The sequence below is a fragment of the Phaeoacremonium minimum genome (assembly GCF_000392275.1).
Source record: "Phaeoacremonium minimum UCRPA7 unplaced genomic scaffold PA7_03_scaffold_479, whole genome shotgun sequence".
Lineage (NCBI taxonomy): Eukaryota > Fungi > Ascomycota > Sordariomycetes > Togniniales > Togniniaceae > Phaeoacremonium > Phaeoacremonium minimum.
This window is the reverse complement of record NW_006921381.1, coordinates 1-14,204: the sequence shown is the minus strand read 5'-3', so window position 1 is coordinate 14,204 and position 14,204 is coordinate 1. Positions and strand designations below refer to the sequence as shown.

Genomic DNA, 14,204 nt, shown 5'->3' with positions numbered 1-14,204 from the left:
GCCTTGCGCGTCAGCCACCCGATGCCCTGCAGGGCGAGCGCCGGGTCCGTGCTGTCGGAGAGGCTCTTGTTCTGCGGTTGCGGAAGAGCAATTAGCACACTCTCTCCTTCAACCTGAGATAAAAAGCCAAGCTTGGGAAGCTTGAGGCTTCTAAAGCTTGGAATAGCGGTGCTTTGCTTACCATGACCCATTTGCCATTGAGGTCTCTGAGCGTCTTGGATGGCGGGGCAGCCATTGTGAATGATGATGCAGTAGCACTTGAGTTGGCGGGGTAGGTGAAGTGACACTTGCAAGGACGAATTCAAGGCTTTTGAAAGTCTCGAAGACAGTGCTGGCGGTCAAGTAGTCCCAGGAGGCAATCAATGAGAAAGAGGAAAGGTGATACGCTGTCTTGGGTTTCGGCACTTCTTATTCTCACACGTTCTGTTCAGAGACACTGACTGACAGACAGGCTGGCTGACTGACTGTCACAAGAAAGTTAATGTCCTTTAACGTCGGCGGCCGAGGCATGCTCGACAGGGGTGTTGCTTGTCGATCCCCCAGTGACGCACCAGGTAGCAATGGCGCTGAAGACCTCCCCAAAGAGGGAAAAGCTCCAGCCATTCCCGCTCTCCTTGCCCAGTGAGGGGCTGCCTCCAGGCCCTAAGAGGATACGCCCGTTGGTTGGGGGCCGGTAGCATGATGCCCCTGCCTCGACACCTATTCCCCGAATGCATAGAATTACGAAGTGATAACAATGGACTATATATCTGCGCCTGACTTTGGCTGCCTCGATCTGGACTGGAGAGCAGAGATCACTGGAGAGCAGAGATCGCTGCAACGAAGCGCCGAAAGCTCTCACACTGGGCTGGGCATGGCTTGTCAGATGGAGAAACGAGGCCGAGCTGTTGGTAGCACGCTCTGAGGGGTTTTGCCAATGCGCCCAGCATTGCGAGTTGAGAGCTACGGGCTCATCACCCCTGCCAGAGAGTGGTTTCCCAGACACTACTCCGGTTCTTTTCCTTGGGGTTTCGGCCGCCAGAGACTTGCAACACTCCGAGGACACATGTGAATGCGAGCATCTGAGTCCGTATGCCGACTAAATCTAGCGTGGAAATGAGATTCGAATCCGCCGTGTCCACTTAGTCCGCAGTCAAGAGGCTCCTCAGATTAGGGTGCTAGATTCTATCTGTGGCTTTTCAAGATACCCCAAGTGCCAGTGGCTTTATAGCACATGTCAAACTGCACTTTCTTGATTCGGAAGCACGCCAGCTATACATTAATTGTCAAGAATCTAGGACGTTTGAATATGTATTTAGGTATATTAGGCCACCATTACAAGGTGATAGGAGTTATACCCCTGGCGATGTGATAACACTTTGACAAAAAGAGACGGATATCCTAGTGATACAAGAGCTCCCTGAACCCCCCATCCATGAGCCTCCCCCTTGAGATAATTGAGAAAAAAACCATTCGCTAGCGGCCGTTATCATAGAAGGCAGTGTCTCAAACTAGACTGCACTCCTCCAACCTACCTCCGCATTCCATTCCAGTGCTATATAAACTGGCTGTGACCCCTCCTTTGCTCCTCCCGGGTCACGGCCACCACTTCATTTTCTTGTAACTCTCAATTACTTCCTCGATGAGCTCCTTTGTGATCTTTGGTTTCTCGTATTGGAAGCCCACGACCTTCTCCAGCCGTGTGCCATCCATACTCAAGTCCGTATCTTTCAGCAACTCTTTTTCCATAAACGGAGTTAGCGGACCCGGTCTCGTGATGCCCGCGTCAGCAAGAAGATCGGCCCACGGGCCTAGAAGCTCGTCGTTTACATCGTCCACAACGCTGTCCATGTTGAGCCGTGCGAATGTGCTGATGAGTTGACCCTGGAACCCAGTCTTGATCTCAAAGATCTGACCGATAATGTCCGCGATCACGCCTTGCGTCGTGACCCCCTTATCAACGACATTGAATGTCGGCACCTTACCCATGGATGCGTCGTCCCAGTTCGCTTTGCCCGCATCATACCAGGAGACAATGGACCACAATGCGCGCGTCACATCGTGGATATGAACTGTGTTAGTTCGCAGGTCCTTCGTCCACAGCCATTTCATCTCCTCGTTTTGTGACTTGTACACGCGGGCCATGCACAGCGCCGTCGCCACCCACTGAGATGCGTACGGGCCATACACGTGGGGAAGGCGTACAATGACCAGATTTAACCTTTGTGAGATAACATGTCAGTTATAGATCGCCCTGGACCACGGGTTTTTGTGACTTACCCGGCGACCTTGGCCAGTTCTTCCTCGGCCTGCAGCTTGAAGGTTGCAATCCTGCTCCACGGCTTCAACTTATCTCCCTCTTTACTTGCCGACGAGTCCGACTTGTACACCATACCGGTACTGAGCTCCACGAAGGCCTTCACCTTTCTCTTGGCGGCCTCTTTGCCAACCGCTAGCGACAACGCTAACGAACGCAGCTTGTAGACCTCATCCTCCTGGGAGTATCGAGTCTCGCCGCCGCAGTTGAAGACGTAGTCCCATTCCTTGCCGTCTGTTCGGTCGAATATCCGAGCTAACGCCTCTGTGATAGATGGTATTAGACGTTCTGACTATACATCGGAGGTGGCATTGGGCCCTCAGGCAACAAAGGAAACATGGAACCTACGCTCTCTACTCGCATCCGCTTGCATGAACTTGTCACCCGCACAGGCCTCCTCGAACTCGGGCGCCAACCATGCTAATTGTGGCAAGACCTTGTCGACAACGCGCACCTCCGAGGCCAGGTTGTTCTGGTGGATATAGAGGGCGAGGAAGCGTCCGATGTAGCCCAGGCCACCAATGATCAATACCGATGGCTTCTCGGCCATGGTAGCGACTGACGTTGCTGCGAGCCCGTGTTGGGCAGGGTCGGGAGGGGCACGGGCACGGTGCGCACCAGGTGGGGTGGGCGGTGCGCTGTTCTAGCTTGAAGGTGCGCTTGAAGATGGGCTTGAAGATGCTCGCGATGCTCCTAAGCAATGATGAAGACGGTGTTGCGTATCCAAGAAAAAATGCGGGAAATGCGTAATAGCAAGCCAATTAATAGTTGTAAGCGGGATAGAAGCTGTTGGGAAGACGTGACATTAACGCCCTGGTATTGAAACCGACAACGTTGGGCATCCGTATCCGGCCCAGGCGAACAGTGATGATGAGTGGTCCGAGAGCAACGACGTGGGACGAGACCTTAAGGAGAAACGCTGGACGGAGCTCTATTTGGGTCTGCCGAGAGAAGGAAGGAAGGAAGCACAGGTGAAGTATGGTCGCTCCTGTCTTGTCTGAACAAAGAGAAAGAACGTCACCGAGCTCTTCTGGTCAGGAACGAGTCGAGTTGTCTCCCCGCAACTTGAGAAAGGAAGCAGCAGAGAGTTAGTCAGTCAGTCAGTCAGTCAGGGTAGGTAGGGTAGGGTAGGGTAGCAGTCTAGCAGGTGGGATTATTAGAGGTTTAAGATGAGGTTCAACGGGTTAAGGTGAGTTAAAGGTAGGGAAGGGGCGCCGAGGACCACGGGCAGGCGGCATGCAAGTGGACTGTGGTGGACCTTTATGCAAATCAAGCCCCAGCCCGCCTGATACCCTACCACCTGGCCAACACCGTCATGCCCCCATCTTATTTATTCTAAGTTAAGTGGTCTAGTGAATAGTCTGGTCTAGTGTCTAAGGTAACTACTTGACTTTAACCTCCCTGAAGAGCTCTTTCCCATTTTGAAGTTCAACCTACCTTGTGCCTGCCTTGCGCCTGAAGCTAGCGGGGCACGGTGGAATCAGGAAAGCACGACAGAGCACCGCAGGATCAAGATGGAGGTAGAAGGCAGGTACAGTCTATACTCAGCCTGTAATTGCATGGAACTCCAATTCCCTGCGGCCAACCTGCCTTTGATATGTACATACATACATAAGGAGGTAGGTTCCTAAGTTAGGTACATGCCTGCTGGTGCTTTTTCTGATCCTGGTCCTGGTGCTGATGCAATGCAGCCGTTCAGATGCAAGGCTTACCATTTTTAGCAGCGACGACTGCTTCCACCTCATCTGTCTGAAGCCAGCCATGCACCAGCTCCAGGAAGTCCAGGACAAGGACATGCCCGCCAGGCCCGCGAGGCCCACATCAGGCTCAAACTGTTCATTTCCTCTCGCCAATCTTCGCTTTCTTAAGAAGCCCTCATTCACACTCTACAGCAAAAGCACAATTAATACAATGCAGCCCTCTACCTACGATCCCATCTACAACGGCATGGGAGGTGCTTCGCCGTTTCTGCCAGTCGGAAGTGCGGACAGCTGGCTCGGTAGTGCTGCAACCTCAGCTTTTGAGCCTCCCCTCCCTCCTGGGAAGGAAGTGCTTGCATGCATGTCTGCATGCACTGGAGCAATACCCATTAGCCAGATATCAACCTCTTCAGCATCCAGTCTCAGGTCGCCGTGGAACCGTCATGGATTTCGTTGGAGCTAGAGACTGCCTGGGTAGCTAGCTACTTCATACCAGCTTCCACCTTGTCATGCGCTCTACAGGGCTCTGAGGGTGGTTGAGTGTGTATTGGTGTTGGACATGCCTTGGAATGACCCGGACGCCTTCCTCCAGCTCCTGCGCTTCCTGCTCCTGTCGAGAAACCCCACTCACTCTGCTACCAGTTGCAGTTGCTGTTCCACCGCGACACAGCGACACAGCATCAGACATACGACGAGGCGGTCCGTGTCTCTGACGACCCCTTCTGCCCTATACGGCTGTATTTTGCTGTCTGCTTTCCTTACACTCGCCCCTGCGCGCTCCGCTCTCCTTTTCTGGCACAGGGCGCATCACACAGAGATTCTGCAACTCCAGCTCATCGTCCGTACCTGTAGGTACCTCATGGCAATTCAGAATACAAGAATCGCCCACGAGGGGCGCGCTGGCTGCGGCATCGCATCGCACAAGATTGTCGCAATTTGGCGGCATCCCCACACACACAGTGGACAGTCAAGTCACGCAGGACACCCTGTGGCCCCGTCCAATATGCCAGAGAGGGGTAGGACAGGCGTCAGAGTCGCCAATGTTGGATGCTAGTGGGGTTAGATGCCCAATGCCTACCCTGAAGCGGCGTAGCCCTAGCGTATCCGATGGCCACTGTGGACTGGCCCGTTCCCGCTCAGGGGTAAGATCCGTCTCTTAGGTCATGTTCTTCGGCACGAGCCTTCCTCTCCCCTACACCTTATTTTGCCATGCCATCCATACTGGGCATCGTGCTGCAACATACACCACCACATGGCCGTGGTTATGTGTATTCTAGAACGTTCGGGCCACTTTGACGCTGATGAAATGACGAGAAAAGGCAAAGGCCCCGGGATCCAAGCTTGTCAGGGTTCTCCATGATGCATCCTTCCTGCGCTCGTGTCATTAGGCGGGCCGAGCGAGTTCGGAGTAAGTCCCGACGGCTTCGACTTGGCAAGCCACTTGCCGCCTCTTTGACGCTCCCATCATAGGACCCCTATCATCCATTTCCTGCGAGATATCTCCGCTGGATGGCACATTGCTCACTTCCCAACCAGTTAGGTTAGCTGCTTGAAAAGTTGTGCGACATTGTCCTCCCTGTCAAGACGTCTTGACCACATCTGGCCGGTGATATGTCGATATTTGTCTCATCTCGCCTTTATATCAACCGAATATTTCTAGGATCACGTACCCCCACAGACTGCACTCAATATGCGTGGGCACCAATCAGTGGCAGACTTGATTCAGCTTATCTTCCCGGATGTCATGGGCGGCCAGGTCGCAGGCCAGCTGGTGAGCTTCTCCCGTTGAGACTTACAGGCGGTGTAGGTAACCCGTGTCTTGAATCCCTAGCGATCATCGCTGGATTCATCTATCAGCTTTCGAAGTCAACGATCTTCTACTATCTGAGTGTGGAATGGGCAGGCTATTGAAACCGAAAGCCGACTTCCTCATTAGAAGTACATATCTCACTTCATACTATCTGGCTCGCAGGATATTGCAAAACCTCGAGGGACGCTTGATCTCTACAACTTCCTTGACATGGTCACGAGGACCTGACCTCCATTTCGAAACCGTCTGTATGGCGCATTTATCCTACTCCCGGATACAGCATAATGCTCCTCCTGGCTTTTTATGTGCTTACCCGTCTACTCAAGTGTCAGCCTGGCATTTCAAAAACATTCCCAGTGTCCTTTAAAAATCATTCCCAGGGTTCTGGTACCGACCACGCCATTGGGAGTTCCTGACTGGTGTGTTCGTTGCTCACGATGAGACGCGCATAAAGCCATCCAACAATACGGCCGTAAGTCATGTCATAGGAGATTCTTTACACTTGTCTGTGCAGATGGCCTGATATAATTTCACTACTGCGCGTCCTAGAGAGTTGCGTCTGTGGACGCTTCGAATAGGAGATCACACAAGGCGCACAATTCACTGCAAATGACATGCTGCATACGCTACGCCCGGCGAATACCTCGGCCATCCATCCTCATACACCTCTCGCGGTGTCTTTAAATTGCTTCCCTGCCGCCTTGGTCAACTCGCATGCATGCAGGTTCGAAATGCTGCATGTTTACAGGCTACCATTGGAGATAAACCCTCCGTCCTGGGAACCTCACTAGCGTACATATATGCACGCTGCTGCAAGTCATTGCTGCGCTTCCCGTGTGGGTGGCTGAAACGTAAAGTCACTGCTGCTGCGTCCTTTTTTCTGTTTCTCCGTCTTTGCCTGCCAGACTGCTGGGCCCGCCTGGTAAGCGACCCAGTGCATTCGTTAGTTTCTTGTTCCCCAATTGGACTTTCGGAAGTTTTCGTCAATTCGTTAAATTTCTGAGTTCGTAAAAATGTAAGATTATTGACAGTGGGAGGTCTCACGCATGGCCTCCTCTGCAGGGATGCTGAGGGGAACACAACAACTACCCTCCTGAAATATCGGAGATCGAGTAGCACGGTGGCTTTTCGTCTCCCCCCCATCTCGCCGTATGCTTAGCTACACCTGTGCTCTCACTTGGGGCCTCCACTTCCCCCTTTCCCGAGACCGTGCCTGTGCTACACCCAAAAGTCTCCCGGGATGACAGTAAGACCCCCTAAAGGTGATATTCGATGACAGAATGGGGCGTGATGCCCATCATCATCTCTTCATGCTGCCAATGAGCTCGCGGTGTGTGTCCCTGTCCCTGCGGCCCTCGCTGAGGGTGCCGACGCTGCGGAGGTCGCCGACCACGTCCTTGGCCTTGCCGAAGTAGACCTCCTGCAGCAGGTTGCGCATCTTGAGCTCCATGTCCTCGACGAGGCGCCCGATGTTGGCAATGTGGCTCTCGTCGCTCTCCACCGGGAGGTCCTGCTCGATCTGCCGCGTCATGTTGCCGCTCAGATCCATCTCGCCCAGCGAGGAGCCGGACGACGACAGCGACAGGATGACTGTCGACGTCAGCCGGTAGTTGGTCGTGCGGCCGCGCTCGCTCGCCTCGAAGACGTGGATCGAGTCCCACACGCCGGTGCTGCTGCCACCTTGGGGAGCGGCTGTTTTGGATGATTAGCAATGTACATGTATCATCATGCCCAAGGGCAGGAGGCTAAGGAATATCGGGGCGAATGACGCCGTCTGAAATGCCAATGAACAGCTGGCACACTCACATTTCTTGAGCAGCACCACCCCAGCAAAGCCGTCGTCCAGGTTCCAGAAGTAGACAGACGACACGCCGCCCTCGTAGTACAGCTCGCGGTAGATGTCAAAGGCCTCGTTGGCCTTGACCTCCATCTTGCGCACGCGCTCGCCGGGGATGGCGCCCTCGCCCGCGCCCTCGTTGCCGCCGCCCGCGCCCACGCCGCCGGGCCCGCCCTCGTCCAGCGGCGGGTCGAACTGGTTGGACCACGGCGAGCGGTACGAGTCGCCGTCGCGGTTGTAGTCGCACAGCAGGTAGTCGCGCCCCGTCTGCTTGCACCGGCGCACGCTCAGCGGCTGGTCGACGGACGAGAGCAGGTCCTCTGTCAGCTCCGGGTTCAGCCGCAGGATGTAGTCGAGGTGCTTCGCCGTGTGTTTCGGGTCCAGGCGGCGGAGCAGGTCCCTGGCAAAGGGCGGGGTCAGTGTCTCTGGTTAGGCAGCTCCAGTGTGGTAGTAGAGCAGAGTACTTACAAGGCCGAATCATAGGGATCGACCGCCATGTTGATGAGCTCGCAGGGCTGATCGAAATGGCTGAGGTTGTAGAGTTGTTGTGTGAGGTTTCAGTGCGAGGTTGACATGATACACAGAGCAAGCTGATCCCTTGGTGGAGAGCTTGGGCAACCGCGGGGCTTTCGGCAGCGTGGCTCGTGCGTCATTCAATCAGCGCCTTATCAGACCCCGACCGACCCCTGAACAGCCATGTTGGTCGAGCATAGAGACGATTGACTCTTCACATTCTGATGAATGCTCGCCAATTGCCTGTCTCTACAGGCTGTCCAATCCTCAAAATTGCAATTTTCGACCTATATGCCCAGATCCTGGCCCTGGTTTAAGGGCTTGCTTTGCAAGACGGACCTGAGTTTGTTCAATATGCACTCGAAGCATGACACAAACGACTTGAAAAAGGGCATGCAGAAATAATTGATAGCTCGATTGTCTATTGTCAACAGACACTATAGGTGGACCAGTGGGTAAGGCAAGGTACTTTCAGGTGAGGAAGGAAGACGGTATGCCCCCCAAAAAGCAAAGGCTCGCAATCGCAGTCCTAGCCAACGAGCAAGTAATAGTACCTTTCCTTTCCTCCTCGAAAACGCCAATTCCGAGGTTCGAGATTCCTCTTTGGCTCTCTTCAATGCCCAAGAAACTAACAGCAGGTGTGCCAAACGATCCAGCCCAGACCCATCCAGGTTACTTTCCTCCCATATAAAAATGCTACCCTAAAAAGAACCGACGGCAGAAAAAAACATAATCTTTGCACCTTGGGCTCCGAGTCCCCTCATTGAATGTCAAACAGTGTATGCTCCACAGCAAGGGGAAAGAAAACACCCCCTAGATACGTGATGTTGGCCCATAACCCAGTGTCACAATGAGCCTGCCCAATCCCGAGTTTTGTAGTCATTACATCGTATAGCTGACGAAGTGAAAAGAGGTATAATATACGCCGTGTTCTGATAAAGGCGTTGCAGCGTGCAGACAAAGATAACCACCAGATTAGGACAAGAGGACGGTGCGTTGGTTAGAGTGCGGGTATAAGGGAGAGTGTTTCCACGCCATTCATTCTTGTTCAGTATCGCTGGCCTCGGCATTGAGTGCGCCAAACATGGCCTTGTAGCGCTGAAGTTCTGCGAGCTGCTCTGCCACAGAGTCTAGGACAGATGACATTGGTGCCCGCAGGTCGCTCAGCTGTCGGATAGGGCCTCCCCCAACCGCGAGATGACGAATCGTGAGAGTAGAAATGCATGTCTGGTACCTTGTCAGCGTCTGCGTTTACCTTCACATGATAACCAGTATGAGTGCTTACCTCGATACGGCTCACTTGGTGTTCCATGAAGTTCATGAGAAATCGCTCAGTCACTTCGCCGCCGCGTTGCTTCATGCGTTCCAGCAATTCTGTCTCGGGGGGCTGAAGGCCGTGCCCTGACATCTCTTCAAGTGTGCTGCAGAGCATCTCAAGCCGGAGACTGACCCGCCATAATGCCCAGATAATCTCAGGGTCAAATGTGAGCTCGCTGCCAGCAGGAAGAGAAGCTGGCTTGTCCACGATCTCAACCTGCCTGTCATGAGATTGATGGGGTTCCATACGGCCTGCCAGCGCATGAGGATACAATGAGTAGACAACCTCGGGATTTTCAAGACCCTTCAGCTTCCTCTCACCCATCTCCTTGACTTCGAAACCTTGTGAGCTCAAAGAGCGCAACTCTTTTCGGATTGATTGTGCAAACTCATCTTCGAAGCTTTCGTCTGCACCAGGAGCAGCTTCTTGGTAGGTCTCAAGAGAGCGCTGGATCTCGGAAATAAAATCTGAAGAGACCGTAATCTGGCCACCGTCTGCAACGGCCGAGATACGAGACGCCTTGTTGACCATAGGACCATAGTAATCCATACGACGAGTGATAGGATCTGGCTCACAAAGAGGCTCGCCCCAATGTATGCCCATTCTAACCGAGAGACCCTTGAATATCAGGTTGTTGTCTTTGTCGTATGTTGGTTGACATGAGACAGAGTTGAGCATCTCTGGTGGCCAGTTGACCTCAAGTAAGCTCATCTGGACAGCGAACGACCAGAGTAATGCGGACGTTGCTGTGGGGAAGGACACCATAAAGGCATCGCCTTCAGTCTTGACTTCAAAACCTCCAATGCGCCGTAGCTGTCGGCGCATGACTTCGTTGTGGAGCTTTATGGCAGATCGCATAGCTGAAGGATACGTCTCCCACAAATTCGTCGAGCTCTTGATGTCCGTGAACACAATCGCAATCATACCCGTTGGAGCAGGGACTTCGGCTTCAAGACGCTGGAGAGTAGAATCCAAAACTTCACCCTTGGGCTTTCTCGCCCTTCTTTGAGGCAGGATCTCGTCTGGAACGCCAGATGGATACAGCGACAAGCTTTGGCCACGATGCAGTCTTGAGCGCTCATTCCTTCTCTTCAGATCCGCAACACTCATCATCATAACCATGATCTTTCCACTGGCGCCATAAGCCATGGCGATATCTCGCAGTTTTTGTGAAGCTCGCATGAGATCACCACGCTCGGAGCGGGCGATGTCAACAACCAAGCCAGGAGACAAATACTCCCAGAGCTCCTTGGTTGCAATGAGGATGGTCTCATCCTGCTCCTTGACAGTGACATGACTGACGTAGGGTGCAGCCTGCACGGCTGGCATGAGGTCAACATAGCCAAATGCTCTCGAGACTTCGAGAAGATCGTTGAGTCTGCCGTTACGTGATACCCAACCACCAGCTTCTCGTATGCGAGCACGCTCATTAGGCTCAGCTGGATCATGTTTGCGAGTCAAAATCCTGTGGCTGCTATCGGTCTGAATGATCATAGCTTGCGCGTCTCCAACATTGGCGACGTAAAGTTCTTGACCCTGCAAGTAGACAACAGTAGCCACACCACCGGAATTGAGATCCTCCTTACTCAGCACGACCGGTTGTGCAGAACCACGATGAGACACCAAAGGTCGTTCTTCGGTGTGCTGGATCGCAATTGTTACTAGATCCTTGTTCAGGGATAGAAACGCCCGTCGCAAGGCATCCTCGGGGGTCTCATTCTGACGTATCTTCAACGCTTTGAGCTCCATCGTAAATATATGGCCAAAGTTCTCGTGAAGATACTTGGCTATCTTGGAGCCACCACTGGAGAGTGCCTGACCGTCGAACAAGCCGAGTAGTGTTTCAGTCTCAGAAGAGTTGAAGCGAGGCACCACAAGATCTATTGTCGATAGATGCTCATTCTTGCCAAGGGTGTCCGCCATTCCATATGGTAGATGGCCAGCCAATGAGCCTGACGTTCGTACACGGCGATCTTCACTCTGATCCGGAATACTTGGTTGAGTAAGCGTGACATCCATCAAACCAAGGACACGCAAGTTTAGCAAGCGGTTAAAGTCAGTATACTGCTCGCGATTTGCAGCACCGGCACCAAACACTGTTTGTTTGATTTCTAGTCGCCTGTTTCCTGACAGATTGAGGAACCTCAGGTTGGGATTCAAGTTCCAATTCCAATCGTATGGTACATTGGAGATGTTGTACTTCAGGTAGTTGCTTCCACAATCCAGGACAGCGAGTTTCTTTGCTCTTGAGATGTCGGCCGGAAGATTGGTGAACTTGTTACTGTTGATATGAAGGACTTGGAGAAGACTGTATTCCTCCAAGTCATCAGCGGGCAAAGTTGTGAGCTCGTTTCCGGAGAGATATAATTCAACCAGCTGAGGCCAATTCTTGATTGATCGTTGAGGCATATCGCTAATATCGTTGTACGATAAATTGAGAACGCGAAGCTCGCCTAGCAGGGTAATTTGATCGAAAACATCATCGTCAAGTTGGTTGTCTGCAAGGTAGATATTCCTCAAGGAGCCCGCAAAGGTGTTTGTCAAACGCGCAGAGAGGCTGGAGTCCTTCCTGGAGGCTGTAGTAGGGGTCATCATTCCAGTAGTGCTACTCTGGTTAGTAGCCCGAGACACGACGGATGTTTTCCGACCCCCTTTGCCGTATACGGACACCACAGAGCTCTTCCGATCAGGCCCGGTTGGGACAGGAGACGGTCCGACACTGAGGAGTGTACTAGACGCCTGGCTAGGCCGTCTCGATCCATCGGGCAACGTTTCCTCTGAACTCATAGATTCACTCAGGCTGCCCATTGGTCCAGGCTTCCCATTCAACCCGGACTGCTGTGAGGAGGGCTCACTTGGCGGTTGGGGTGGTCTAGATGCTGGTTTGGGGAAAGTCTCCAAGACATTGGAAGATGCGTTCAATGTCTCCAATTTGTTTGCCCACCACAATTCCATGGGTAACTTTCTAATATTATTCCCACGCACATCAAGGACCCTGAGCTCAGTCAGGCACCCGATCTCTGGAGGTAGTTCGCCAACAGAGTTTCGAGCTATGCTGAAGTGCTCCAGTCTCCTGAGATTACCAATTTGAGGCGGCAAAGACACGAAATAGTTCTTGTCTAAGACCAGTCTTTCAAGGTTCAGCATATTATTGAAGGACTCGTCAATGCTTGCCAATTGAGCACTAGACAAATTCAAATTCTTCAATGTCGGGACGGGGGAAACAATATCGAATCTCGTTATCGGATTCTGGTTGAGTTTGAGACTTCGTAACCTCTCGAAACTTCCAACGAATTGCGAAATTGCATTATGGTCGGCTGTCAGAATCTCCAGCTTTGGCAGTTCCGAGATCACGTCGATACCAGAGATAGCGTTGTATTTAACATCCAGCTCACGAAGACTTGTGAGATTCTTGAACGACTCCGGCAGAGCACCAGTAAGCCTATTGTTAGTGATCACAAACTTCTCCAGCGCTCGCAGATTCCCGATTGACTCAGGAAAGCTCATAATCAAATTGAAGCTAACATCGAGATCCACTAAGCTGTCAAGATCGCACAAGAAGACCGGGAACTTCTCGAGAAAGTTAGAGGAAATGGTCAGTGTCCTCAGCGACCTGTATGCACCAAAATAAGGAGGTAGGTGCTTTAGGCGATTGTTTGCCAAGTTGAGCTTTAATAGACCAGTCAGTCCACTCAACTCGGCATGTTCCAGCTGCTCCAGACGGTTGTTGGACACATCCAGATATGTGAGCTTATTTGCTCTGCTCAAACTGGGAGGAAGTCTGCGCGCCTCGTTATTGTTGTATTTGATGTCGCGCAAATTTCGACATGACTGGATGAAATCCCGGGGGAGGTCCAAGGAGAGGTTTCGAGATAAGTTCAGAGAAATAATCTCTGGGGCTTTGATATATAGTGAGATAGGAATCGTAACAAGGTTTCGTCCGGAAAGATCGACATGGTTGAACTTCTGCATCCGTTCAAGACCAAGGTCATGGCTGAGAGCGTGGAAATCGCTTTCTCGAGCGGAGAGAAATAGGAAGCGGCATAGGTAACTGTTGTCTTCTCGACCAATATCCTCGATCCGGTCACGTTCTTCGTACCCAACCTGTTGAAGGAGCCTCTTTTGCATCAAGAGCGGTCGTTCCGCCGAGCTTAGAACCCGAACTAAATCGTGTTTCTTCATGATGATATGATAGTTATCGAGACTTTCAGTAACATAGGACTTCTTAACGATCTGGCCGACCAGATCCTGAACCGATGAGTCTAATGGTAGATTGAGCGTCGCAAAGGTGCCGTCTGATCGGAATACACGGATACAATAGTTTGACATCTTCTCATCGGGTCGTGGGGGACTACCGATGTCATCGACATCAGGCACATGAGCTGCGATCTCTTCCCCTCGACGAACAGCCCAACTGTCTGGTGCATTCCAGGCTCCATTGGGGCCGCCGACTTGATTTTGTCCAACTTGATTCTGTCCGACTTGGTTTTGTGGTACTGGTTGTTGCCGTCGATCAGCTTCAATGTTATTGACGAAGTTTGCGTCCATGGGAGTCATCGGCAATGGTCTGCTCACGATGCCTTCCATGTTGTCAAGGTTCGTGTCCAGTACGTAATGCGTGCCCTTTTCTTGCGACCTATCGGTTGGCCCAATAAGCTCATCTTGGTCATCGTGGTGCCTATGCGTACGGCCTTTCTTCGAGAAAGGAAACTTGTTATTGAATGTCGCTT

The 14,204-nt window shown here is 52.3% G+C and overlaps 3 protein-coding genes across 3 annotated transcripts; all 3 read right to left on the bottom strand.

The window, feature by feature from the left end:
* Window positions 1–1,575: 1,575 nt before the first annotated feature.
* On the bottom strand, window positions 1,576–2,846 carry UCRPA7_6496 (putative nad dependent epimerase dehydratase family protein; the record flags this gene model as incomplete). Its single annotated transcript, XM_007919034.1, has 3 exons — window positions 1,576–2,200; window positions 2,260–2,560; window positions 2,645–2,846. 3 exons carry the CDS (start codon window positions 2,844–2,846, stop codon window positions 1,576–1,578), a joined length of 1,128 nt encoding a protein of 375 aa, XP_007917225.1.
* A 4,260-nt stretch (window positions 2,847–7,106) lies between these two features.
* On the bottom strand, window positions 7,107–8,140 carry UCRPA7_6495 (putative f-actin-capping protein subunit beta protein; the record flags this gene model as incomplete). Its single annotated transcript, XM_007919033.1, has 3 exons — window positions 7,107–7,498; window positions 7,613–8,043; window positions 8,112–8,140. The coding sequence occupies 3 exons, from the start codon at window positions 8,138–8,140 to the stop codon at window positions 7,107–7,109; spliced, it is 852 nt and encodes a 283-aa protein (XP_007917224.1).
* A 1,054-nt stretch (window positions 8,141–9,194) lies between these two features.
* UCRPA7_6494 (putative adenylate cyclase protein) lies at window positions 9,195–13,803 on the bottom strand (the record flags this gene model as incomplete). Its single annotated transcript, XM_007919032.1, has 3 exons — window positions 9,195–9,383; window positions 9,442–12,050; window positions 12,558–13,803. The coding sequence occupies 3 exons, from the start codon at window positions 13,801–13,803 to the stop codon at window positions 9,195–9,197; spliced, it is 4,044 nt and encodes a 1,347-aa protein (XP_007917223.1).
* Between the last annotated feature and the right edge of the window lie 401 nt (window positions 13,804–14,204).